At 38.4% G+C, this 27,230-nt stretch overlaps 2 protein-coding genes across 2 annotated transcripts; both read right to left on the reverse strand.

Moving 5' to 3' along the window:
- Positions 1-2,467: 2,467 nt before the first annotated feature.
- On the reverse strand, positions 2,468-6,697 carry LOC130736592 (protein COFACTOR ASSEMBLY OF COMPLEX C SUBUNIT B CCB2, chloroplastic-like). Its single transcript, XM_057588406.1, has 7 exons — positions 6,482-6,697; positions 6,272-6,390; positions 6,082-6,153; positions 5,692-5,832; positions 4,951-5,104; positions 2,807-2,998; positions 2,468-2,553 (listed from the first exon to the last, which is right to left on the reverse strand). Exons 1-7 carry the CDS (start codon positions 6,654-6,656, stop codon positions 2,468-2,470), a joined length of 939 nt encoding a protein of 312 aa, XP_057444389.1. The 5' UTR covers positions 6,657-6,697.
- Positions 6,698-24,264: 17,567 nt separating this feature from the next.
- LOC130738274 (pentatricopeptide repeat-containing protein At1g12300, mitochondrial-like) lies at positions 24,265-26,059 on the reverse strand. The gene has a single exon (XM_057590225.1). It carries the CDS (start codon positions 25,900-25,902, stop codon positions 24,265-24,267), a length of 1,638 nt encoding a protein of 545 aa, XP_057446208.1. The 5' UTR covers positions 25,903-26,059.
- Positions 26,060-27,230: the final 1,171 nt, after the last annotated feature.

Consider the following 27,230-nt stretch of genomic DNA (forward strand, 5'->3'; position numbering starts at 1 on the left):
TTTTCTTCGCTTTTCGTTTATCACTTTCTTGTTTTGTGAGTATGTTTTCGGGAGGTCCTATATCTCGACTTTGCTCTATTTTAAATAATCTTCTGTTTTAGAAAAAAATTAAGCTTGTATTAATCTAAATTAACAAAATAGTTTTATAATTTTATATTAAAAATTGAAAAGTAATTATTTCAAAATAAAAATAATTAGGATAAAAATGAGAATCCTAGAAAAGATGAAATTTTAAAATGGTAATGATGAAATTTTATTAAAATGATAAGGATAAAAATGAGAATCTATATCTATCTATCTATATATATATATAAAGGAGCTATTTTGGCAGCCTTAAAGGCAATTCCATAATTCTATAATTCATTGCACTACAATTTATTATCTTGCATGAGTATTTTAGTAAAGTTAGATATTATTTTCTAAAGATGCAATTTCAGCCGTCTATTCATCTGCAATCACATTTTCTCTCTTTCTTTGGCTTACTTTTTTATTTCTCACGAGACAACAAGACAACCTTCGTATTTTCAATCAATCACACAGAGTGAATCACCAAATTGGTCCTTAAAATTGTAGTCACCGTTCAAATTGGTCCCTGAACTACAAAAATGGCTTGAAGAGCCCTCCAAATTGCAAGCACCTTTCACGTTCGTCCTTTTCCTCCTTTCCTGTTGGTCCCTAGGATGGAATCGACGATGTGTCACGTTAAGTGACACATAGGCTCACACATGTGGCTTCCAATATTTTTACCCCAAAAACCTCTTTCAAACAAGTCCCTAATGACGTGGCAAGTTCCTGTTGGACCATTAATCAGGCAAATTAGTCCTTGCCACCTTTATGATCATAAGACGTTGGTTAGGTGAGGTTAAACGCCAGTCTTCTTCTTTACCTCATACGCTTCTAGGACATCACTCTTTGCATGAGATTGGTCGCATTCGCCATGATATTGTAATAAGTGATAGCATCTTGATCACCTTGGTATGACTGTTATAACTAAGTTTTTAGCTCATGAGACTAATGAGTATCATTCTCAGACAGCTTCCTAAACACCCTTGGTTGGGGACATAACATGTATGGTTTGCCAATTATCTACTGCATGGAATTGATTAACCATGCCATGATGAGAGAACTTTCTGCCTTTCATTTTGCCCGAGAAGGAAGAGCTATCCTTCTCTAGTTTTATAGCTTCCCCAATCAAGTATCTCATCGTGCATCTTCCCTCCATCATGAGTTTTACGAATTAGGCATAAGAGAAATAATATTTTCCATTTACTCTTTATTCACAATTATAAGACCCTTTAGAGACATATTTGTTGTTCCTTTATATACAACCCCCCTACTAAATTTTAAAAATGTTAATTATCATTTTCCTTATATGCCCTTGAATCTATTGAACTTTTGTAATTTCAAGAATTTAATTATCACTACTAATTAATTCTCTTCAATATTACCCAATACATTAACAATGAGTAATTATGAAAGAGTATATAAACTTTTCTAAAATCAATACACTAATTAACTTCATTGCATATTTTTTTAATTACCATAATTGTCTGAACAGAGTTTTATAATTAGGAAAGGAGGCAATAGTTTGTATACAAAGAGTAAGAGGTTTAGGTTCTAATGGGCGATCAATGCAATGGAAGCTCCTGATACCATATTAGTTTGGAAGAGAGAATAATAATTCCACTTTGATTCACCAATTCATACAAGCACCAATTTAAACACACAATGTCCTTCTATAAAGAAATAAATCTTCTGCTATAGATCTAATTCAAATATAGATTTATTACATAATAGGAAATGACTCATTTAGAAAATAAATCAAATCTTGTGACAGATTCAAATGAGTATTCAACTCACCCACTTTTCCAAAATTTGCTAGAAAGAAATTTTAAGCCTCATCCAAATGCTTGCAAACCAGTTTTGTCCTAACATACTCCACAAGAGTATTCAATTTCCTAATTGCTTCCCTTAAGATGACCAATAAAACCCTAATTTTGATATGTAAAATCACATGCCTTCAGTTGCCGCTTATCAAAAAAATAATATGCCTTCCGTTTCCCTCTATCATGTAGATGCCATGCTTCATTTTGTTTGGACTCCATATATTCTTGAATTGACATAGGTGAGTAGATGGCTAGACCCATGTTGTATCATAAAAAAATTAGCATCAGAATTGTGTATAATGTATAGTTCAGTTTTCTAAATTAAGTGGTAAAATTAAATCAAATATAAGGTAACAAAAATCTCAAAACAGGAAAAAAAAATGTCAAAATATGTGAAATGGTAAAAAAAAGTGTCAAAATACAATTTTTTTTAGAGAACAAAAGAATTTATTAAAAATCAAGAGAAAAGAACAACCCCACAACAATTACAAACAAACCACTTTCTCCTCATAAGTTTTTTAGTTGCAATTGAAGTATATTTGGTTAGCTCTATTGCACTCTTCCACAAATAGCAACCTGTCCTAATCAATAAACTCTGTCACAAGATTGAATTGTAAACAAACCTGTATAGCAGAGAATTTTAATTGTACTTCCTTAATCTTACAATCTACATATCAATTAAATAATATGATATAAAAATACATCTCAAAAAATCTCACAAGCCTTGCACAATATTCATGCTATAGGTTAATTCTTTGAAACATCAGAATGAAAAACTAGTATCGATTCCAACAATAAAGCTGCTGACAGACACATTTCAAGTAGGAAGAAAAAGGGTTACAATGGAAATAATTACTTGACAATTTATATATGAAGTGTAAATTCATAAAAAAAATATGTAAACAAGCTAATGCCTTTACCTCTTAGTTTGTTGGCCACAGCTGCAATCCAGGCTCTGTCTTTAATACTAAATGCATACCTCAAGGTTGAGGACAGCAGAATAAATCCCACAGGTTTTTGCAAGCCAGTAGCATTATCGATAGAAGCTTGTAACACTGGTTGCACCAGTAGAGAGTTAGTTCCTTTAGGTACCAGATCCTGAAAGTCAGAATCTGAAAAAAGTTCATCAAACTTTCAATTTATTTGAACAAAAGTACAAAACCTTACAATATTCAAAGTGAAGGGCAAGTCATGTCAGTAAGGATTAGATTTAATCATCAGTTTAATAAATAAGGCCTTTATTCCTAATATTAATTGAAGCATTATTAGGGAAGGAGAAATATCCTTGAAAAATCTTCTTTTAGACTCAGTTCCGTCGGCTAATATATCCTCCACCTAACTCGAGGCATTAAAAATATATATAGCAGATCTCCAGCTCACAATCGATCTCGATCTCGCGTAACCACGCTTCTCTCTTCAACTCTCAATCAATCTTGATCTCGAACCATGGATTCTTGCTTCAGCTCTCGATATCACGTTTGCGGCCATGGTTCTCTCCCGCTCTCGCTCGCATCCTAGGGTTCCTCCCTCGTACTTCTCTCGGTCTTCTTCTTGCTCGCACTTGCAACCCTAAGCCGTTGATTCGGATTTGAGAATATTTCAGGAAGCTTGGGCTTTTGTTTAGTCTACAAATCTGGGGAGTTTTTTTAGGGCTAAGTCTATTACTATATTCTTCTGCTGAAGAGAAGTAAGGGAGAGGATAGTCCTTTTCATCTACCTTGAGCACTGAAAAAGGACATTGTAGCAAAGCTATTGTCATTTTCACAATAGAGACCAAGGGCTTTATGCATCTAGTTAGGATCTGGGACAATTTCTTTAGTCACTCTGCGCCATCTAGCTTCAATTAATGTTGGTGTTACTTATGAGGTGAGCCAAGGCCAATTAATCAGAGAGAGAACTAGCACTGGTATCTGCTATCTAAAGGTTATAATTGATTCACAGCCTTTGACAGTGGCTGAACTTACAGCTTTGTTATTTGGTTCGGGCAGGTTTATGAAAATGTGAATTCCCTCAGTATTGTTGTGACTCTCAAAGATGATTTTTCAAAAGGATGGCGAGGCGAAGGTTTAAAATATACAATATCAAATATCTTTGTAAATTCCCTCAGTATTGTGAGTTGCAAGGATGGCCAGGTATATGCTGCATACACATCTCTATCTCAAATGACCGCAACATTTGATTTCAGCGGTAATTACTCACGAACGGGAACACCTGAAATAGAAGAATAAGCCTATATCACTTTTGTGGCGAATACTAGGGTGGTCCCTCCGGTGCTCCTTGTAATTTACCGGTTACTTTAGGTCAGTTTCGGTCACTTTGTGGTCTTTTGCAGAAATATTAAATATATATATATATATATATATATATATATATATATAAACATATATATGAAATTGCAATATGACTAGGAGGTTCAAGCGATGGAATCAGCATCTTGTAAATGTAAGGTGAGGCTGCCTATAATAGACCCACAATGGGTTTGACACTTCCCCCTGCCATAGCACACAAATAGACTCACAATGGGTTTGACCCTTCCCTTAAACCAACCATGGCTGGAGCTTACGACAAGCATCTTAGCAGAACCATACAACAAAAGCTAGCCGTTGTAGTTGGAGAGACAACGTCTTATAAACCCCACACTAGAATCCAATACTTCAAATGTGAGAGTCAAGTCTCATACCTAGCATATGGACCCTAAAACTTTATAGCAGCAGATTGCCTTTTTTTCATACCATCACGGTGTATTTGAAAATGAGATGTCCTTTCTAGTGAGCAAACTAGGGTTGGATGGGCTCCGACTTTATAAAGGAAAAGAAACACTTCATAAAACAAAATGTTAGTTCCGCACCCAGTCGTAGTGACCCAGTCTCAAGTTTAAAAACTTTCTCAACCATATATTTTAGTCTGAAGTATTGGAGGGACATCTATTCTAGACAATTAATATAGTTAAACTAAATACAAGGATGTTTTTCATGCTTGTAGCATACCTAACCAAAAGACAGCTACTTTCATAATTCAGTTTCCATGTGCATACTTAACCAATAGTATAAAAAATTGTTATTACCTGCATCTTGAGGAAAATATAGGGTGTCATTCAAATCATAGAGGCGAGCATTTTCAACTTTTTTCTTGAAAAAACCAAGTAGAATTTCTGTTGATGAATCGTCTGTTATGTTCCAGTAGCCCCTTGCACATATATCTCCTTGAATAAAAATTAGCTGAAGATATGGAAATCATTTCAAGATTAAGTTAAACGAAGAACAACATAAGAGCAACAAAAAAGTGCACGGGATTGAGGGAAAGAATTGTAATACTGAATCGAACAGAGTTCAATATTTAAATTCTCCATGAGCAGTAACCTTTCACTACAATGTAACCATCGAAATATATTGGTAACTACTAACTATTCTGACCAATCATAACAGCCTCTACCAGCTCAGCAGGCTAAGCAATACATATACTCCACCAGAACTCACATGCATTTTACACTTCGATTACTTGACAATTTTATTTTCTGAGCTAGCAGTTTCAAAGTTTCATCATAGACAAATATAATTCACCAAAACACAGCAAATAGCCAAATACTATATATAATTTATAATCACAAGTATCCATATCATTTTCTCTCTTTTTTTTTGGATCAACCTACCATATGTTTTTTCTTAGTTTTTTACAGTAAAAGTTCAGGGCACGAGGAGGTTGCTCCAATCCAAGGATAGAGCATTCCACGAGCCTCAATGAGAGCCTAATGTGGTACTTACAGGTGACCTATAACTAATAATGATAAATCTATGCCACATATCGCAGCAATGGCATTCAAATTTCGCAGCAAAATGTACGACGCCCAAGCCAGGTCCTCCTTCAATCCATCCACTATATCTGTTGACATGACAAATATTTGCTGCGTTCCATCTGGTAGAGTCGTCTGATCCACTGGTTGGGCACCCTAACAATTTCCCAGACTTGGCTGAGAACCAATATAATACATGAAAAACTTCATATTTGAGCTCCATATATTTTCAAACAAAAGAAGATCAATTAAAACAAATGTTCTCCTCTAATGTAAGCATGTTTTACCGAAACCGGAAGCCTTGTTAAATTTATGGAGCTCCCTATGTATCTTTGCAAGTCTTATTAAATGTATTAAATTCATTCAGGCTGGATGGAAGCATTACTAAACATAGATAAAAGATACCTTGAGGAATTTGCCAAGGTAAGGCAGCACAATAGAGAATGAAGCCAATGACATACCCAAAACCTCTGTACTCTACATGACAAAGAAAAAACACAACAATTAAATCCCACACCCAGAAAGATAAATAAATTTAACTGAATAAAAAAAAGGAAAATCACATTCAATATCTTTTGAAGAAAACGTCTCTTACAAGCTGTGCTGGTGTAACAGTGGCTGAGTCAGAACCAAGAAAGTGATTTAAGAGCAAAAGCGAACCAAAGCCATAACCAATCCATCTGGGCAAGTAGGATTCATCAAACCCAGGTATCCCTGAAGCAAAAACACCCCAAATATCAATGAGAAAACAATGTCACAAATGCACCCTTACACCATGTGTGTGCGTAGAGAGAGAGAGAGAGACCCAGTGTGAAGCGAAGAACGGAGAGGTTGAGCTGTTGTTGTTGGCTAGTGTTGGGTGGTTGAGGATCTTGAAGACTGGCACGAACCATGGTTGTGAATTTTGTGGAGCTGGTTCTGGGATAAAGCACCTTGGAAGGAACACAAGGTTTGAAACAGATTGAGCTCAAGCAATTCATCGTTTTCTTTTCTGGCTAACGTTTGTCAAATATCTTGTACTGTCTCAGAGAGTTTGTATAGGACAAGACAAGACCAATTCATCCTTATTTTTTATTTTAGTCCTTAAAAAAATTCAATTTTTCATCCCTTCAAAATTATGATTTCCGTCATTAGTTATTAGTTATAACTTTTTCATCCAAACTAGACGGAAACCCTAGTTAACGTAGCACATATATTATTTTAAATTATTTTGTTCCACTTAAACATGACACATCATACTTCACGTTCGCCCTTTCAGTATCGTCGCAAAGAGTGACAATTGCGGCGACGTTCATGGTGGAGGTAAGGGTTGAGGAGATAGTGTCGCGGTGGTTGAAGGGAGAATAAAATTGGTTTGGGGTTTTATGGGTAGGTTGCAATGGGGTTGTGGTGGTTTGGTTGCGCGATTTTCTAGTGAGAGTGGTGGCCAGAGGTTGGGTTTCTGGCAAACAATGATGAAGAAGGTGAAGAAGTTGATGTGAGGAGGGTGAAAATGTTGATTTGAGGATGATGGCGGTGTAAAGATGTTGAGATTAAGGTTAGTATTTTAATTTTTTATTTACTTAATTAGTATTTTTTATTTAATTATATTATATTTTATTTATTTAATAAAGTGGCATCCCAGTGGCAAAAACGTCGGTCCACATTGTAAATGAGAGTCACATAGACTAACAGTGTGAAGGATTTAACAGAGATATGACGAATGGACCCAATTGCAATAAATTGATCTCTGATGGACCTAAATCGCGTAACTAAGCCAATAAATTATGATGTTTTCAACATAATGTATACTTTACTCGTGCATGAGATGCACGAAGATGTTACTTGTACTCTTAACCGGTGGAGGATAAAGTGCAATATGGTGTGGGTCTTGCACCGGTGCAAGATAGGGATGGTCCAATTAGATAATGTCATCTGGCTATGTGTGAAATGGGTTACCGGATCTGCTTGTTAAAGGAAACAAATATTTATTTTTTCAATTAAATGTGTATATGACAAGAAAGCCCCTTTATATTTTGGTATCTGGGTCGGGTATTATGGATCAGGTTTCATGGATGGGTTGAATATGGGTTTGATGCTTCTCCCTGAGATGGCTTGGCACCGTGCAATCCCTGATTTTGATAGATTGAGGTCGCCGTAGCCTTGCGATGGTGGGTTTGGTCGGAGCCTTGCGATGGAGAATTTGGTCGGAGCCTTGCGATGGTGGATTTGGTCACTGTCACGGAACTACTTCTTCCACCGCCAGTCTTCTCCGACTGAGTGAGTATCTTAGAACTCTCTTCTTCTGTTTCTTTTAACCAAAATGGTATATTATGTTGAATCATGGTTCTGTAGTTTGACTGAATTGTAGTCTGGAAATGGTTTCGATTATTGTAGGATATGTTACCCTTGATTCCTGATTTGCTTCACACTTTTCAGTTGTAATCTGTGAGCGAAGAAGATGAATAGAGGAGATAAACCCCAGACAAAGATAAGGCAGCCCTGATCCCGAATGCATCATCTACTACCAATGCTTCAGGAGACCCCGTGGTCGAACTAGAGGGAGGTCCAAGTATAGGGGATCTTGCGCCACCAGTAAGCATAAAATTTAGCAACATCCTGACAAATATTTTCCAAAATGAAAATTTATATTTACTGAAGTAATTCATTGCTTTTAAATAGGACAAGAAGACGTGATCACAGCATTAGCTTACGCCATAGTGAAACTGGAATTGTTGATCTAGTGAGTTCACTTCATTAGTTGACTTTGTTGTGTTGCAAATTAAGTTTATGCCATGTTAGGATAGCTTAATGGATTTAAGTTGCAAAACAAGGATTTGTTTGTCAAAAATAAATTGTTTACATCTGAAGTAAAGAGAATATGTATCGAAATCCCGAATCATCATCTGATCTTTTGGGATATTTTGTTTCATTGCTGGATGTATGTATTTCCTATTTTGTAGGTTAAAACTTGATACTTGCATAATTAATCTACTTCAGCTGCTCCTTTTGGACCTTGTTTTATAGTATTACACATCCAGCCCATACAGATGTATTGGAAAAACTGGGTGACCATGTATGTCTGTAGTGGTGAATAAATTCTATCATGTATGAAAAGCCTCAGTCACAATATTGCCTCTAATCAGTCAGAAATTATCATGGTAGAATATTTCATCTATCAGTTAAACTCAAGATATCTTTTTATTTTATGTTAATAGTTATATAATTTATACATGTTCTGCATAATTGTTAGAAGTCCTATGTTGTAATGTGAAAGATTATTACATGTTCTGCATAATTGTTAGAAGTCCTATGTTGTAACATTGTTAGGTGAAAGATTATTACATGTTCTGCATAATTGTTAGAAGTCCTATGTTGTAACATTGTTAGGTGAAAGATTTTTTCATGTTCTGCATAATTGTTAGAAGTCCTATGTTGTAACATTGTTAGGTGAAAGCATAATTGTTAGAAGTCCTATGTTTTCATTGTGCTGAATGTTTGATTCTGATTGTATATGCAGGTTTATATTCCTTATGCTTGTAAGCTGCTATTCCAAGAGATGTTGGCCATTGCCATTGCTCCTAGAATGTTTACCAAGGAGGTGAAATCTATGAAAGACCAAAAGAAGAAAGGAGCCTGATAAATATGTTAGAGTAAAGCCACTTGGATTGTTCCATCCTGTCTTACACCTCTTGGGAATATGGAACACGCATGGGATCTGAGCTTATTATGCCTCAAAAAATTAAGGAGATCTGAAAACTGTTTTGTCAAAGCTGATTATGAGATTGGATGGTGTTGTTTCCACATGCATCGAGATCGATGCGGCATTTGTTTTAACTTTTCTCTATTCAATTCAATGGGTACTCCTTCCTACTCTCTGGATAATCAGACAGAGAGCTTGTTACTTATCTGCTAAGAAGAGATGGATTAGTGGATGTTGTAGTTAGATATTGAGAATATTTGTTATAGGTGTTGCCTTCTTGAATTTAGTTAGATATTTGAAAAAAATGAAGCTAGGAATTGAGAATATTTGTTATAGGTGTTGCCTTCTTGAATTTGTCTTGGCAATATGCCATTAGCTTTGTAGCTCTTATCTCAGACTCTGAATGCTGTGTAAGTTTATATAAAAAATTAAAAAGTTCATATGAGTTGAATTCATTGATTGACTTTATTCGTAGTTTGAATGCCTCTCAACACCAGTATGTACCTGATTGACTTAATTTCATAAACAATCATAGAATAAGCCACTCATTTTATGCATTAATTAAAATGACGACTTCACATAGCACACTTGGTATTGCTATTTTCATAAATGACTACTTCACAAATGACTACTTCACATAGCACACTTCCTATTGGTACCATGTATCATGCAGTTGTACTTGAAAATCACGATCCCTAAACTTCTAAAATGCATCATGCGGTCCCTAAATGTGGCAAAAGACATTCAAGTTAGTCCCTGACGTTAAATAATGTGACGGACGTTGACGAAATACTGACATGGATTTTTTTGTGTGAAAGCTGAAGCTTATGTGGCATTTGAACTAAAAAATTAATAAAATAAAATAGTTAAACAAATAAGAAAATAACTCAGTAAATAAAAAAACTCTAACCCTAAATTAATCTTCATCTTAGAAAAATATATTGACCACTATTGGTTGAAACTCGGAATGAAAATTTATTACAATCCCATATCACAATTATTACAATCAAAAGTAATTCACTCACAACCTCATTCTAAATGGGTAAATAGCCAAGTTGGTCCCTAAATGTGTCAGCCGTCTTCAAATTAGTCCCTAAACTTCTAAAATGCATCATGCGGTCCCTAAATGTGGCAAAAGACATTCAAGTTAGTCCCTGGCGTTAAATAATGTGACGGACGTTAACGGAATACTGACATGGATTTTTTTGTGTGAAAGCTGAAGCTTATGTGACATTTGAACTAAAAAATTAATAAAATAAAATAGTTAAACAAATAAGAAAATAACTCAGTAAATAAAAAAACTCTAACCCTAAATTAATCTTCATCATCTCACCATCTTCATCACCACCCCATAACCTCCTCCCATTCTGCTTCCAAATCAAAATGAGTTGCTGCTTCAGCAAAGTCACAACCCAAAACCCACAAAACCGAAAAGAACCAGCAGCAACCCCATGTGAAATCATCACTCCCCAAATCAAATCCAACCCATGAAGAACCCCCACACCGCTAGAAGAGGAATCAGTGAAGAAGGAGTCGCTCATCCAGATCGCCCCACCACCGTATTCAACGTCAACATCAGATCTAAAACCCCCACAAACCATTGCTTGCAGATCTGGATGAAGTTGTTGGTGGGGAAATGGGTTATGGGTTCAATTTTGCTAGGTTCTGGCCTTATGGGTTCAATTTAAATTGTATGCGTTATGAGTCAGAAATCGGAGGGGAACATGAGTTTTGGATTAAATTTTTATGGTTCTGGGTTCAATTCTTTCTGGAATAGGAAGATAAATTTTTTTCTTTCAGTTACTTTTTACAGATTCAGCCGATAATTTCTCCATCAAGGGCAGTGCTGGAGCTTAAGGATGTTGATTATCAATGGCACGAGTTTATTAAAAATGGAAACACGGTTTATGTTGGGTTACTATGGATTCCTGTTGTTTGGATTTATCTAATGGATATCCAGATTTGATTTGCAATATATTCATCTTTGAAAATGAAATTGTGGATTTTTTGGGAATCAAACCTTTCTCTAACACAAGAGGGAACAAAGGTTTGTTTTTTTATCAACAAAGAAGACAAGAAGAGGAAGGAGGAATATGATGGTTTTGAGTTTTGTAGGTTCGGAAGTTTGAGGGTTTTGAATTTTAAGATGAAGTAACTTGAATGCCTTTTGCCACATCTAGGGACCACGGGATGCATTTTAGAAGTTTAGGGACTAACTTGAAGGCAGCTGATACATTTAGAGACCAACTTGGCTATTTATCCCATTCTAAATATATATCAGGCACCCTATGAAGCACCAAAGACCACAATCTATTACAGTCAAAAGTAATACACTCAGAACCTTGGCTTGCTACTCATTTTTTGTATAAGGAAGACAGGCAGTTCTTGTTGTGATATGTTACAGGAGTTTTGAAAATTTAATTTTCTTCAACACTCCTATCACTACAAAAACCAGCGGTTCAGAAACATGGATCCAAAAAAAGCTAGAAGATGCTTATAATAGGTAGCATTTCCATCCATTTTACATGTATGTAATTATTGGGGAAACAAAGCATTTGATTAAGCAAGAATGATCTTGGTCTTAATTGGAAGAATATTGTCCAAGCTTAAAACTGTTTTTGGTTCGTGATGAGGTAAAAAAGGTAATCACTTTGTGTACAAAACACAAGATGGTAGTTAGCGTCTTGCCTTGCTATCATTATCATGTAACGTAAGTTGAAAGTATCAGTCTTAAAGCTGAAATCAAGTATATATGTTAAAGGCAAAGGTATAGCCTATAGGAAAAGCTTTTATTTAGATGTTCAGAAAAATAATATGAAAAAAATTCATTAATTCTTCATAATTTAAAACCCTGTGAACAGGGGCATATCTAGGAGGGGCTGACAGGGGTCATCGCCCCCCAATTTGAAATGTTTACAGACAATAAGTCTTTTTTTGTAGTTTTAGTCTCTCCCCCTCCCCCAAAAATATTGTTGTCATTGTAGAATTTTAGTCGAATTCCTCAGTTATCACAAAGTTTCATTATTTAAAACAAAATCAATTCAAAATCTGAAGTAATTAATGATCTTCTCAGAAATTTATTAGTTGTATATATCAAGAGAGAAATTGCTGAAAAAATCTATGTTGATACCATAATTGATAAATTCAGTACTATGAAAGAACGAAGAGTTGTATTTAAATAAATTTTTATTATTTAAAGTTTATATAATATTCAATGAAGATTTTTTTAGTCTTATATCTCGCCCCCCAACAAGAAAATCCTGGATACGCCCTGCATGTGTATCTAGTTCTTAAGAATTTCAATTCAGGGGTGAAATAAAATGCAAATGGCCAAATGTTTCACCAACACCTAACTTTGTATAGGTTTCTCAACAGCTAAACATGTCACCCAATACAGGGGAATTGATAGGAACAGATTGGAATTATTCAATACTTATACAAGCACCGGTGTTCGAGAGCCAGTTCTCTCCTACAGATTCTGGAATTTTGAGAGCCTAGTCTCTCCCTAAGACAACCACCCAACTTCTGAATGAAACAAATAAACAAACACAACTCATATTTAATATCCACCCCTGGACAGTTACAACCATATACAACTAGCAAATAATAACTTATCCAATTTAAATAAAAACAACCTCTAACTACTACTTCTGGGTGTAACTGCTACTGTAGGCACGGTTCACGCACACGGTTCACACAGTGCCCTATCAGGAATCCAATAAAGAGAATTACGCTGTATATTCTGCATAATCAAAGAAGCATCAGTTTGACTTTTCAAGGTAAGGGTGGATGAAGATCCTCTATCCCTATTTGGTGTCCTCTTTTTTGTTTCATCTATTAAGTTGTGTCGTGTGCGTATAAAAATGACAATTATACCCTTAGATGAGTAGGTTTTTAAATGATACAATATAACATAATTTCTATAACCATGCATCCTGAGCAAACTACAACATTTTTTTTTTTTGCTAATGTGGAGGGCTTAAAGCCCTAAGCAAACTACAACTTCTATAACCATTTCAGGATCTCTTAATAGCATTGTAAAATAAGATAAGATGTTGACTTGTAGGCATATGGCCATCCACGTAAAGTCTACCATGAGATCTTTAGACCATAGAAAGAAATATAATCATTTGTCTTGGGACCAAGAATAGCTTCATGATTGTGCAATATGGAATGTTTGCCTCTAGAAATTGTTCTATATTGCCAATGTGTTAAGGCCCTCAAAATTGCAGCCACCATCAAACCTTGTTATCATTCACAACAATAAAAGATTTTAAGAGAAAATAGGAGGGACATTGTGAAAAGGTCAGTAACATTTACTTGGAATACCCAAGCAAGAGAGACATCACAATTAGAACTTCAAATTCGTATAAATAAATAAATAAAACGATATGTAAAAGAGAACCTGCTCCGCTAGGGTTATGAGAAACGCGAACGTGAGCGAGAGCACTGGGGGGCAAGGGGGCGTCGCCGGAGGAGCTTGACAACCTCTGGCGTAGTACGTTCAAGGCCAAGGGGGCTCACACAGTCGCTCAAAACACTGTGCCAGTCCAGACACAGCAAACTGGTTTCATATAAGGATATATGCGTTGGTATCAATGGGAATGACCTAGGAGATGAAGACGATGAGGAGGACTACATCAACAACTCCGGGTCAGATGCTGAAGAGGAGGATGATGAACTGGAGGAGGGGGATGAAGAGATGGTGCCACAAGATCCCCTATACCCGGTCATCAAGATTTCCAAACAAGAGTTGAAGGAAGCCTGCAAGTCTTGGAAGAAAGCTATCATTGTCAAGCTATTGGGAAAATAACTAGGGCTTAGCCTCCTTAGGGTTCGCCTGGAGCGTCTCTGGCAGCCCATGGGTGAAATGGAAGTCATTGATCTGGACCATGAGTTCTACATTATTCGCTTCCGCAATGAGGCGGACTATGCTCATGTGTTTAATGGTGTTCCATGGGTTATTATGGGACACTATCTGATTATCCAACAATGGAAGCCAGGGTTTGTGCCAGAGGAAGGAGTCCCAGGGAAAGTTGCTGTGTGGGTGCGTATTCCAAAGTTCCCTGTAGAGCTGTATAGGAAACGGTTCCTGTGGCGGATTGGAAATAACCTTGGCAGAATGCTGCGTATTGATGAGCATACCATGAAGATCGCTAAAGATGGTGGACAATCAAATGTTGGCTCTGAGAGATGTAGCTTTGCCCGGATCTGTGTGGAGGTTGACCTAAGAAAGACACTTGTTGCTAAATTTTCGATGAATGATCAGACTTACAGGGTTGAGTACGAAGGTTTGAACTTGATTTGCTTCCACTGTGGCAGGTTTGGCCACCGGCAAGAGAATTGTCCTCTCTCTATCTTACCACAAGGTGTTGAAGCGGCCCAAGGGAAGGATACAGTGGCTCAGACACAACAGTCGTCGCCGACAGCGGAGTCACAACCGTTCGGGGAATGGATGATAGTCAAGAGAGAGAAACGGAGAGGTGGGAATGGAGCGAAATCAAAGGGAAGCATTTATGGTTCAAAATCAAATTTGAATTCAAATGATGGCTCTAGGTTCAATTACCTACGTGATCAAGGGGAGACTAGTTATGGCAATAATGGGTCTGTTTTGGAAGGTATTAAAGAGGTAATTGCTATTAATGAGGATCCCATCATTGAAGGAGGGGCTGCTGAAACTAAAGTGAATACTTTGACTCAGAGCAAGTTACGTAGCCAAGAGAATAATGATGTTTTTAATGGCTCGTTGACTACGCCAATGCCAACCATGTCAGTTATGAGTGGGCCGACAATCATGGGAGAAAGTAATATACATGTGGGTAATATGGAATTGAGTGTAGAGAATAATCATAAAGTGGGGACAACTGTTGGTGAAATCAATAGTATTGCACAGATGCATCATGAAGCTTCCAATTCTGTTACCAATTTGAAAAAAGTTGCTCGTGCAAAAGGTTCTAATAAAGGGGCCCACATAAAAAGATAGCAAAGGGAATTCTCCAGGTGGTGGGCGTCCAATAATGCTTAAGGGTATTCTTAGTAAGGACAAGAATGCACCCAAACAGGATATACCAGGTTCGCTTGCATCTGGCGAGCATGGAAAAACAAATGTGTCTTACCAGGAGTACCAGGACGTGGATTCTAGTGATGCTGAGAATGTGGTGCAGCATGAGAGAGATAGGAGCTTGGCCCCAGGCTCCACCAAGAGATCAGCATAGTTGCTTTGGTGTCTCGGCCCTCTCACCCCTTGGTTTTTAATGATGAACATCTTATGTTGGAATGTTAGAGGTGCGTGAGCTAAGGGGTTTCCGCTGCTTATGCAGGACCTCATCAGTAGACACTTTGTCTCTTGTGTAGCCTTTCTTGAGACTAGGGTGAGTGGTACTAAAGCAAGGACTATTGCGCGGAAACTTGATTTTCAAGGAGTTCACATTGAGGATGCTGTTGGGTTTTCTGGAGGCATTTGGCTCTTGTGGGATACTAATGTCATCAGCTTTGACATTCTCTCCTCTCATCGGCAATTTGTCCATACGAGAGTGACTTTCTTAGACACCTCCCAGGTAGCTTTGGCAACCTTTGTTTATGGGAGCCCTCAGCCTACCCTCAGGGATACTTTGTGGGAGAGCCTTATTTCTCTCAGCCATGGGCTTGATGTCCCTTGGGTAGTGATTGGTGATTTTAATGCTTATCAAGAAGCTTCTGACAAATTTGGAGGAGCAGGTTTAAACTTAGCATCCATGCAGCGCTTTAACTCGTGTCTCCTTTCCTGTGGTTTGTCTGATATGGGCTTCAAGGGTCTGCCGTTCACTTGGGAAGGCCGGGGGGTGAAGGAGAGGATTGATAGAGGAGTTTGTAATCCTCAGTGGCTCCATTCCTTTCCAGACTCTGTTATTCTCCATCTCCCCCAGTTGAAATCTGACCACAAGCCGTTGTTGCTTGCTGTGTCAGGTATCATGGAGAATAGAGCTTTCTCACGACCTTTCAGGTTCTTGGCCGGGTGGTTAACGCATGATGACTTCCCGAACTTGATGGCTTCGTCCTGGAACCCTGATGGGGATTGGCTTACCAACTCTTCGAACTTCAGAGGTGCTGCCACTACTTGGAATGATGATGTTTTTGGCCAAATCTTCCATAGGAAGCGTCGTATTATGAAGCGCTTGGAAGGGATTAACAACCGTCTGAGCATGGCCTTTGATCAGGGGTTGGAAAATCTTCAGGAAAAATTGTGGCAGGAGTACAATACTGTGATTCTCCAAGAAGAATTGCTTTGGGCCCAGAAGTCAAGGTGTCTTTGGCTCAAGTTTGGTGATAGGAACACGAGGTTCTTTCATACGACCACTATTATTCGAAGGAAACGGAATAAAATAGAGGCTCTTATTGATGATGGTGATAATTTACTGACTGATTTTGATGTTTTACAGGACTTTACTGTGAATTTCTTCAAGCAGAGCTACATAGACGATGGTGGTGGCCTTCCTCTTTCCACTACATGCACGTTTCCGATTGTCCTTGAGCAGGATTTGGCTTTGATTCAAGGAAGCTTCCAAGAGCTACATAGACGAAGGTGGTGGCCTTCCTCTTTCCACTACTTGCACGTTTCCGATTGTCCTTGAGCAGGATTTGGCTTTGATTCAAGGAAGCTTCCAAGAGGATGATGTGAAGGACGCCATTTTTAGCATGGGACCGTTGAAGGCCCCTGGTCCCGACGGTCTTCAAGCTGTCTTTTTCCAAACATAATGGAAGCAAGTGGGGGGCTCTGTGACTAGATTTGTTCAGCAGTGTTTTCTTAACCCTTCTTTGATCAGCCAGGTCAATGACACCCTTCTAGTGCTTATTCCCAAGGTGGATGCTCCTGAGCGTATTACACAATACCGGCCTATTTCGTTTTGTAATGTAATTTATAAGATTGTTACTAAGATTATTACAAATAGGCTGAGGGAGGTAATGGGGAACCTTATCTCTTCGAACCAGTGTAGCTTTGTTCCTGGCAAGCATAGCTCTGACAATATTGTTATTGCTCAAGAGATGTTCCACTCTATGAGATACCTGAAGCGGAAACGTGGTTGGATTGCGATTAAGGTTGATCTAGAGAAGGCGTATGACAGATTGAAATGGTCTTTCCTGTTAGAGACTCTCCAGCAGATTGGCCTGGAGGATCATATGTGTAGTTTGATTATGTCTTGTGTTTCCTCTTGTAGGTTTCAGGTTGCTTTTAATGGGGGTAGGTCTTCATCTTTCACCCCTCAAAGAGGCCTGAGGCAAGGTGATCCCCTGTCTCCCTATCTTTTTGTCCTCTATATGGAGCGGTTGGCTCACTCTATTGGTGATGCAATTAATAATGGAGCTTGGAAGCCTATTACACTCTCGAGAAATGGTCCTCCTATATCTCATCTCTTCTTTGCTGATGATCTCCTCCTGTTTGGTGAGGCCTCAGTGAGCCAAATGGAGTGCATAATGGGTTGCATGAATGACTTTTGTAATGCTTCTGGAATGAAGGTCAGCGTGCCTAAGACTCGCCTGATGGTGTCAGAGAATGTGGGATCGGTGGTAGCTAGACAACTTTCAGACATCTTTGGGATAGGGCTTACTACTTACTTGGGTGTTCCTCTGGCCCATCAGAGGGTGAAGGCCTCTAGCTATCAATACATCCTGGATCGTACGCAGAAACGCCTCTCTTCCTGGAGGGCTCAGATGTTGAATTTTGCAGGTAGAGTGACTCTTGCTAAGTCTGTTATTGCTGCCCTCCCAACTTATAGCATGCAAACGAGCCTCCTCCCAAAGGAAGTGTGTGGAAAGCTTGAGAGAATGCAGAGGGATTTTATTTGGGGAACCACCGATAGAGACCATGGAGCTCATTCCATTGCTTGGTCCAAGCTTTGTCTTCCCAAGCAGCATAGGGGATTAGGCCTCCGCAGAATGAATGATTTTAATAAGTCCCTTGTCATGAAGTTGGGATGGGGCTTGGTGTATACTCCAGACGCATTATGGGCTTGTGTTCTTAGGGATAAATATTCTTGTGGAAGTGACCATGTTCCAGTTGTCCATCGGAAGAACTGTGAATCACATGTCTGGCGTGCAATTAGGAGTACTTGGTCCGATGTTGAGAATAATCTTCGCTGGAAAATAGGTGATGGTTCTACTGCTCGCTTCTGGTATGATTCCTGGCTATTTTCAGGGACTTCCCTGATTAATTCTACCTCTCAAGAAGTTCCTCCTGTTGATGTCATTAAAACAGTTGCGGACTACTTTGATTTTGAGCTTGGAATGTGGCGTACTCATCTCTTTCACCACCCGTTGCCTCATGATGTGGTGTTTGAGATTTTAGCTATGCAACCTCCTTCTCCAAACATAGGTCCTGACCAGCTGTGTTGGACTTTCTCTAGTGATGGCCACTTTTCTTCCAAGACTGCCTATGAGGCCTTTGATCCTCCAGCTATTCAGGACCAGAATATGGACTGGAGGATGCTTTGGCGTTGGAAAGGGCCGTATAAAATCACTCACTTCCTGTGGTGCTTGGCTAACAATGGTCTTTGGGTGAACTTTAGACGGTGGCAGTCTAGAATGACAAGTGATCCGCGGTGCCCGCTGTGCAGCTCAGAGAATGAAACTGTTCTCCATATATTCAGAGATTGCTCGTATGTGAAACCCTTGTGGCTTCAAGTGGTCGATCAGCGTTATCTCGCGCGTTTCATGCAGGTGGAGTTGAGAGACTGGGTTTATGATTCCCTTCAGGGCCAGTTTCGGGTTATGGGATCATCAAGACCTCTGGACTTTTCCTTTCTTCTGTGGGCTATCTGGAAAGTTCGTGTGGAGGTTATTTTCCATAGGGGAACTTTTAATCTGCGCGGGATAGTTGAAGCAGCGCTAAGGTTCCAGATCGAGTATGTTTCTTGTGACCAGGATACGTTGGCTCGTTTGCAACATGCCCCTACTAGTCAACCGCGCCAAGATGTTGACGTCGGGTGGTCTCCCCCTTCTCCAACATGGGTGAAATGCAATGTTGATGGTTCTGTTAAGCAGCATACAGGAGCAGCGGGTTGTGGGGGTGTTTGTAGGGACGCTGATGGCAAATGGGTATTTGGTTTTAGTAGGAACTTGGGGCGTTCTAATGTCCCTTCGAGCGAGCTTTGGGGGGTCTTTACCATGCTCCATCTGACTTGGACCCGTGGTTTGCGTAGACTAATTGTGGAAAGCGACTCCCTTGTGGCGGTGAACCTTATCAATGGCAACTGCGAGAGGTCCCATCCCTACGCCTCCTTAGTCCTGCAGATCAAGCATATGATGCTAAAGGATTGGGAAGTCAAGTGTCTTCATACACTGCGTGAGGTGAATCAAGTTGCGGATTGTTTGGCTAATATGGCTCACTCCTTCGAGTTGGGTACTCATGTTCTTGATGATCCACCTCCTAGTTGTAAGGACTTGTTGTTTTTTGATTTCACGGGTGTTGTTTACCCGAGGTCGCGTCGTGTTTAGTTTTCGGGCTTAGTCCCTCCCAATATCCAAAAAAAAAAAAGAACTTCAAATTCATTTTCCTCTTTATGAGCTTGCAAATTACACCTATTTAGCTTCCAAAATACAATTTTGTATTATGTCATCCTTGCTCTACTTGATATGAAGGCAGTGATGATATTGGCAAATGGCAAGGTAGACAGTTCGTAAAAGAAACTTGACACCATATCAGCCTTCTATTGAAAAGTTGTTGCCAAAAAGAAAGGAAAAAACAGTAGTAGTTGACACTAGACACCAGAAATACAAATCATACTTTCTACTAATATGTGAGAAAGTAAACATAGATGCTGGATTCTTATACCAAGAGAGCCTACTGCTAGTGTTTCTTTGTATCTATTGCTTGCAGAAGATGAACATAAAAACACACAAGAATATAAGACTTGCCCAACACCAGATTTCATCATGTAAGACTTAACCAACACCACAGTTAAGTAATTCAGTTGAACCTTGCTGTACATTGGAAGGTATTAAATATTTAGCTGAAGAAAATGATAATCACATTTGAAAAGGTAATATACATTAAACATCTCAACTTTCGAGTACATAAAAAATGCTATGGCTAAGGAGATCACAACTTTCTGAAACATCTCACATTTTGTATACCAAGACTAGGGATCACAACTCTCGATGGAAAATTGATAAGTAGTCTTTGATTCTGCTATTCAGGCTTGACAGAAACAAAATTTAATAACACCAAATAGAACTTCAATGGATGATTGGAGCAGGTTCTGAATCACATTATGGTTCCTGACATAAATCTGAATCCTAAGGTCACCTTGAAATGACTCATCCTTTATAAATCCCTGGACCAATACTGAAAAAATGTTCAAGCTAGCCAGTGCCCCATTCTTCTTTGCCTTGTCAAGTGGCGCATGAGCAACGAATATGGTATCCTTCAACTTCTGAATTGCACAAATCCAACCTTAAAGAAAGAAAGAAAATACCCATTTTACAACCACTGGAAAAGAAGAGAAATTTACAGAGTATGTGATGAATCACTAACACCCAGTAATAAATTCCAATCAAGCAGGAGACTATGAAAGAAAGGCATGTATTGAACTAAAAAACTAAAAAATGGATACAAAGCCATAACAATAGCAATGAAAATGCTTTGATGGTTTCACCTTTCAAGTGATTCTTTTTGGTGTTTGAGGAAAAGATGAGTGTTGCTGTTGTTGTGCTGAAAAATAAGGATTTAAAGAAACTAAACAAAGAGAGGGAGAGAAAAGAGTACAAAATCAAGAGAGAAATGAAGTTATATAAGAAAACAAAATAGATGCAAGACTCTTCACCTGACTCATCTGTCTCAGTAGTTCTTGAAATGGTCAGTTGCTCAAATTCATTACTGACAAGAGAGCCACAACTTAAATCCTCTGTGATTTTAGAAGAGTTCCCTAAAATTGAAGAAAAAAGTCAATAACATCAAGATACGAAAGGAACTAATGAAAGAGCACAAGTGAGAGGCATACAGCTAGAATAAAAAGGTGAAACTTCATATTCAAACTAATGAAAGACCATAGATTTTGTACTTGGTGAAGACCCAAAAACCCACATCTAAAGCGAAATCCCATAGCACCAGAGGTCTCAGGTTCAAACTGTAAACCAGAATAAAAAAACAAACTCTTAAAATAATTAATTGCAAATCCTTCAGTGCGCTATTTTCCAGCATAAGTCTAAGGCCACCCTCAATGCAACATCATTGAGTTATAGCTTCTCAAGTGCATCCCCTAGATCAGGAAATCTGCCAATAAAACAATAAGGATAAGTAACATGATACCAAACATTGAATATAAGGATTTCAACGTCATAATGATTTGATTATGTTATCAGTGCTAAAGCAACACAGAAAGGATCAAGGACAAGGCTCTAACAACATTCCTGAGCAGTCATTCAGATAAATGGCATAGAAATTTATGCATTTGGTAACACAAAATCTCTATTCAATCACAAATTACATGCTAAGAAAATTATACAAAACACATGATAAAACAATAAACATATTCTCACAAAAAAATAATAAATATCTTGCAAGGATTTGAAGATTGAAATGCTCCGTATGGGATTCACTTATCCGCCCATGCCTGCCATTATGAGGGTTAACTTAACAGAGCAGCAAAAATAGGGGAACTGGATGAACAACCAACAGATGAACATACTCACAGGAAAGGGTTCAATTTATAAGCATAAATTTGGGCATTTGCATCAAATCAGCCAAGCTGTAAAGAAGATTGAGGGGGAGGTAGGGTGTAGGCAGACAACCTGTAAAGCAAAATGACCAGCTAGTTTTGAGAGCTTGAAGGTACCTAAGAAGCGTTAACTGTGCAGATTTAAGGAGGAAATCATGGAAAAGCGATATAGAAGAACGGGTGCTAGAGGAACTTCGTAGGGTTACAGCACCCATCTTTAAGCGAGAATCCAGCAAAGGGAGATACGGGAAAAGACGATACAGCTGTGAGTATAGCATCTGGGACACATTGAATAGGTGTGGGAGGACGGGTTAGGGCTACGACGGTAGATTTTTGCTGTTGTGATGAGAGGTTGATGCGACGAAGTCCGATTTTCTATGTCAAGAGATCCTCAAGCTTGGCGACCTAGGCGTACGAAAACCCTACAATCCACTCAGGGCCAGGATTGGCTACAGGCCCAACCCAAACGAAACTGGGACAAAAAAAGGTGTCCCGTGAATAGTGAAGTCAGGACTTTAAATTAAAGGTTAGGAGATATTTAATACTTTAACTAAGACAACCTCATTTGCAATAGCCTAAAACCAAGCTTTCCCATGGATGGTTCAAGAAGATTCCAAGCAACATTTGTTTGAATTGTATTCATGCCCTGGGCTCTTAACAGTCTATCTTTACTTAAGTTAGACAACCTCATCTACAATAGCCTAAAAATCAAGTTTTCCCATTGATGGTTCAAGAAGATTCCAAGCAACATATGTTTGAATTGTGTAAATGCCCAATGCCTAGGCTCTTGATAATCTATCTTTGGGTTTTCCTGATACTGCAAACTTTGAGAGAAACATGTCACCTTAAAAGCATTTGAGAGAACTATTTCACCGTAAAAACATTTAACTTGAACAAAATAAATTGCTCATGACATCTCATATCAATGGTCTTCATTCATCAATCTGATATCTAATTTATTTATCCTTAAGAGCAAGATTACAAGAGATCATGATAGTTTACTGCACTAGCTAAATTACAAGATTAACAAAAATGGTTATGACTCACAAGGGACTTAAACCAAATAACTTATGTATTCTCTATACAAAACAACAACAAAAGCCTTATCCCTCTCTATAATGAGTCAAAATTAACATGTACCAATTTTACAAGAACAAAAGAACTAAAACATGTACCAATTTTACAAGAACAAAATAACTTTCTGAAAACCTCCTATCTTAAACTACTTAGTTTAAACATTTAAATTAATCAGTTTAAGCAAAAGGGTGCATTTAAACATTTCACTCTAACGAAATTCTCGACTCCAACCTCTGCTCTCATACCAGTATTCATACCACTAGATACAGGTGGTGCTGATGCTGGATGCACTTCATTCTTCACTCCATAACATGCTTCTTGCCTCCATTGTCTAACCGCCGCATCTCAGACACAGCTAAAATCCCAGCAAACTACCGACTTTTGATTCTGAAACACAGTTCAGAAAAATAAAAACACTTCAAACACACAGGTAACAAATAACAATTAAAGTATAAAACTTCTTTCACGCCCAAAATTCACCCCTACCTATAAAGGAAGAAAAGATCGAGAAATGAACGATATGATAGTGATGTGATATATAAAAAAATAGGAGATAGAAAGAGAAAATGGATGAAAATAGGATGGAAGAGAAATTGAGGTGTTAATGAATCAAAACCATATATTGTCATTTTCTTTTCAATGTAACAGTTTATGTGGGAAGTACTGAGTCATTCTAACTTCTAAGCTCTAGTTAAAAATACCAGGAAGGTGAAGACCCTCGAGTAGGCTAAGAAGCTAGAAACTCGCTATCTACTATACACTTGTACTGTACATGAATAAGCATAAGAGAGCTGGTATAGCCATATAGGGATCTACATCTAATGATGACAACACTCTTTGCTCCTCAGTATACAATCTACTGCACTAACACAATAAATTTTGTGTTTGCTTTTTCAATTCCCATTCGGCAAAGTAACTACAGTAAATATACAGAAAATAACAAAATCAATGTTCTACTCTAACAATATCAAGTTCAGCAACAGATGACCTTTAGTCAAGAGTCAAAACTAAGGCAATTGTGAGCCCATTGTGTATTCCATCATCCATTTCAGTGTGTAATTATAAAATAAAGATTGGATGGTTGTCTTTAAAACACAAAATAACTTTACTTGTAAATAGAAAGCATCTTACCCAATCTTATTTTTCGAGTAGACCTCTAGCAATCATGTCATGAAGGAGTTTCTCAGCCTTGTCATTCTCACCTTTTTCAAAGAGTGAACGAATAATTATTTCAAAAGTTATAGCATTAGGGATACAACCCTCATTTTCCATTTTTGACAATAAAGCCAACGCTTCATCAAACAAGCCTTCTTTACAAAGACCATTGATCATAACACTATATGTATGGACATCTATATGATGGCCTTTAATCACAAGATCCTGAAAAACTTCTTGTGCATCCTTGAGTCTTCCTTCTTTACATAGTCCATCTAGAAGTATTGTGTATGTGCGCACATTCGGCTGAATACCCTGGTCTTTAATTTTCTTGATTAGTGCAATTGCCTTGTCAACATGGTGGCTTTTGCATAAAGCATCTACCAAAGAAGTGTAGGTGATTATATTGGCTGGTTGACCTCTAACATGCATCTCATCAAGAAGCTCCCAAGCATGAGAGACTCTCTCTGTTTTGCATAAACCATCAATAAGAGAATTGTAGGTAACTGTATCAGGAACAACCTTTTTGTAATCCATTTCTGCAAGGAGATTCAAGGCTTCATCAACCATTTTAATCTTACATAGTCCGTTGATTAAGATATTGTAGCTCTGAACATTAGGAGTCACTCCCCTCTGAGCCATAGCATTGAATACATCTTGGGCTTTATTCACTTCATTAACTAGGCAATACCCATCCATCAAGGAACTATAAGTAACAACATCAGGTTTCACACCTTGTTTAATCATCACAGCTAACATGTTCTTAGCTTCTCTCACCTTCCCTTCCTTACCTAAAGCATCGACCAATGTACTATAAGTATAAACATCTGGGTCTATGTTTTTCAATACCATTTCATCTAGCAACCCAATTGCTTGTTTCAATTGACCAACAATGCAAAAGCCATACACTAAAGCACTGTAAGTGACAACATCAGGAGATATTCCCTTGACAATCATTTCAGAATATAAATTGCAAGCATGACTTACAAGTTTATCTTTACACAGGCTATCAATGATGGTGTTGTACATTACCACATTAGGTTTAATCCCTCGCCCTTCAATCCGCCTAAGCAACTCCAAAGCAGCACTTGTTTCACCCATTTTACATAGCCCATTGATCAAGGTCCCGTAACTGACTTGATCCAACCGAAACCCCTGAGCCAGCACGACATCATGAAATTGCAGAGCTCTGTGAACATTGCTGTGAAGACAGAGACCTTTGATGAGAGTATTCAAAGTGATGGTAGTTGGCTGAAAACCCCTCTTGAGAATGTTGGCCAATACAGAAAAGGCTGAAGTGGTTTGACCTAGGTAGCAGTGGCAATTGATGAGGATGTTGAGAGTAACAATGTTTGGCGCAATTCCACTAGATTCCATTTGGCGAGAAAGGGATATAGCGGTGGAGTAATGCTCCGTCTTGACGAGGAAAGTTAAAACCTTGCCGAATTCGAAGATGGGTGGGGTAGAACGCATTTGAAGCATGCGATTGAAGTGTGAGACGGCGTCACCAGGATTGTGAAAGGAAGAATGAAAGCGAGAGTGAGAGTGAGAGTGAGAGTGAGAGTGAAAGGAAAAAAGAAACGAAGAGCGCTTCAACCTTAACAACAATGACGACGACATTGTAAGAGCGGTGGAGAAGGAAGCAGCAGCGGCGGTGTGTTACAATTTTCGGAGGGATAATAATAATAACAATAGATGAAGATGGATCCTGAAAAACCTTGTTTTGAACCTGTTTTTGCAACTAAAAACTGGTTTTGATTTTATAAAAATTCAAAACTAAAAACAAAATGAAGGAATCCATCCATAATATATACCTTCACGGGTTTTTCTAGGTCTAGTAATCGCATACGTGACACCTCATGATTGGTCAATTTTGAAGGTGTGAAAAACGACTAGAAGGGGGGGTTGAATAGCGTTTTCAATATAAAAACTTTCCCCTTAAGATTTAAAGTAAATCTTTTCGGTTTCTCTAAGATAGATGGTGCAGCGGATAAAGATAGAGAGAAGAGAAAAGCACACAAGTATTTTATCCTGGTTCACTTGATAAATCCCTCAAGCTAATCCAGTCCACCCGTTAAGGTGATTTCTTCCTTCTTAGAATGAAGGCAATCCACTAATCAGATAATTGTTACAACTGCACTTGAAACCTACAAGTGACTAACAATACACTGACTTAGCTATCACTAAGATTCACTCTCTTAGTCTTCTCTAGGATCCGATCAACCTTGATCTCCTAAAGGAATCACCACTAAGATTCACTCTCTTAGTCTTCTCTAGGATCCGATCAACCTTGATCTCCTAAAGGAATCACCACTAAGATTCACTCTCTTAGTCTTCTTAAGGATACTGACCTACCCGGTCCCTTAAGGAAAATCAAACAACTGTTTGAGGTTGGTGTTTACAAAGGTTTGCTTCTAAATAAGCTGAGTGTAAACCAAATAAGAATAGATGAAGAAAGTAGAGGCTTGAATCTTTTCTTGTATTGCAGCTCTTTGTTTTCTCTCGCTCTTCTCGCTCTCTTGGTCTTTCTTCTTTTCTTCAGCCTTTTATAGTCCAAGGTGCAAAGGATATTTCTGTTGAGAGAATATGACCGTTGGAGGGCATTTCTGGAACTTCCAGAACCTGCTGTGGCTGAACCTTGGTAGGTAGGCATTTCAGAATAGTACACTGCTCTTGTACTTCTCGATAGAGACCTTTGCCTTTAACCATTGACCTCTGATCAGAGTTATGCTTCGTGTTGGAACTCGTGAAGCTTGGTGATCAGAGTCAGAGGGATGCTTGGATCCTCTGACCTTCGTAACTTCTGCTTCTGGACCTTCAGAGCTTCTGAACCTTCAGAGCCTCTGGTCCCTCAGAGCTTCTGGTCTTCAGATCTTCTGATCCTCAGATCTTCTGATCCTCTGATCTTCTGATCCTCTGATCTTCAGATCCTCTGATCTTCAGATCCT

This window comes from Lotus japonicus, chromosome 2 (genome assembly GCF_012489685.1).
Source record: "Lotus japonicus ecotype B-129 chromosome 2, LjGifu_v1.2".
Taxonomy (NCBI): domain Eukaryota; kingdom Viridiplantae; phylum Streptophyta; class Magnoliopsida; order Fabales; family Fabaceae; genus Lotus; species Lotus japonicus.

Coding starts and splice junctions, on each gene's coding strand:
- LOC130738274 (XM_057590225.1), bottom strand. CDS start 25,902: ATGTCGTCGTCATTGTTGTTAAGGTTGAAGCGCTCTTCGTTTCTTTTT.
- LOC130736592 (XM_057588406.1), bottom strand. CDS start 6,656: ATGAATTGCTTGAGCTCAATCTGTTTCAAACCTTGTGTTCCTTCCAAG. Junction 5,833..6,081: donor ACCTTGGCAAATTCCTCAAG/GTATCTTTTATC, acceptor GGAAATTGTTAG/GGTGCCCAACCAGTGGATCA. Junction 5,105..5,691: donor GAAATTTGAATGCCATTGCT/GCGATATGTGGC, acceptor CCATATCTTCAG/CTAATTTTTATTCAAGGAGA.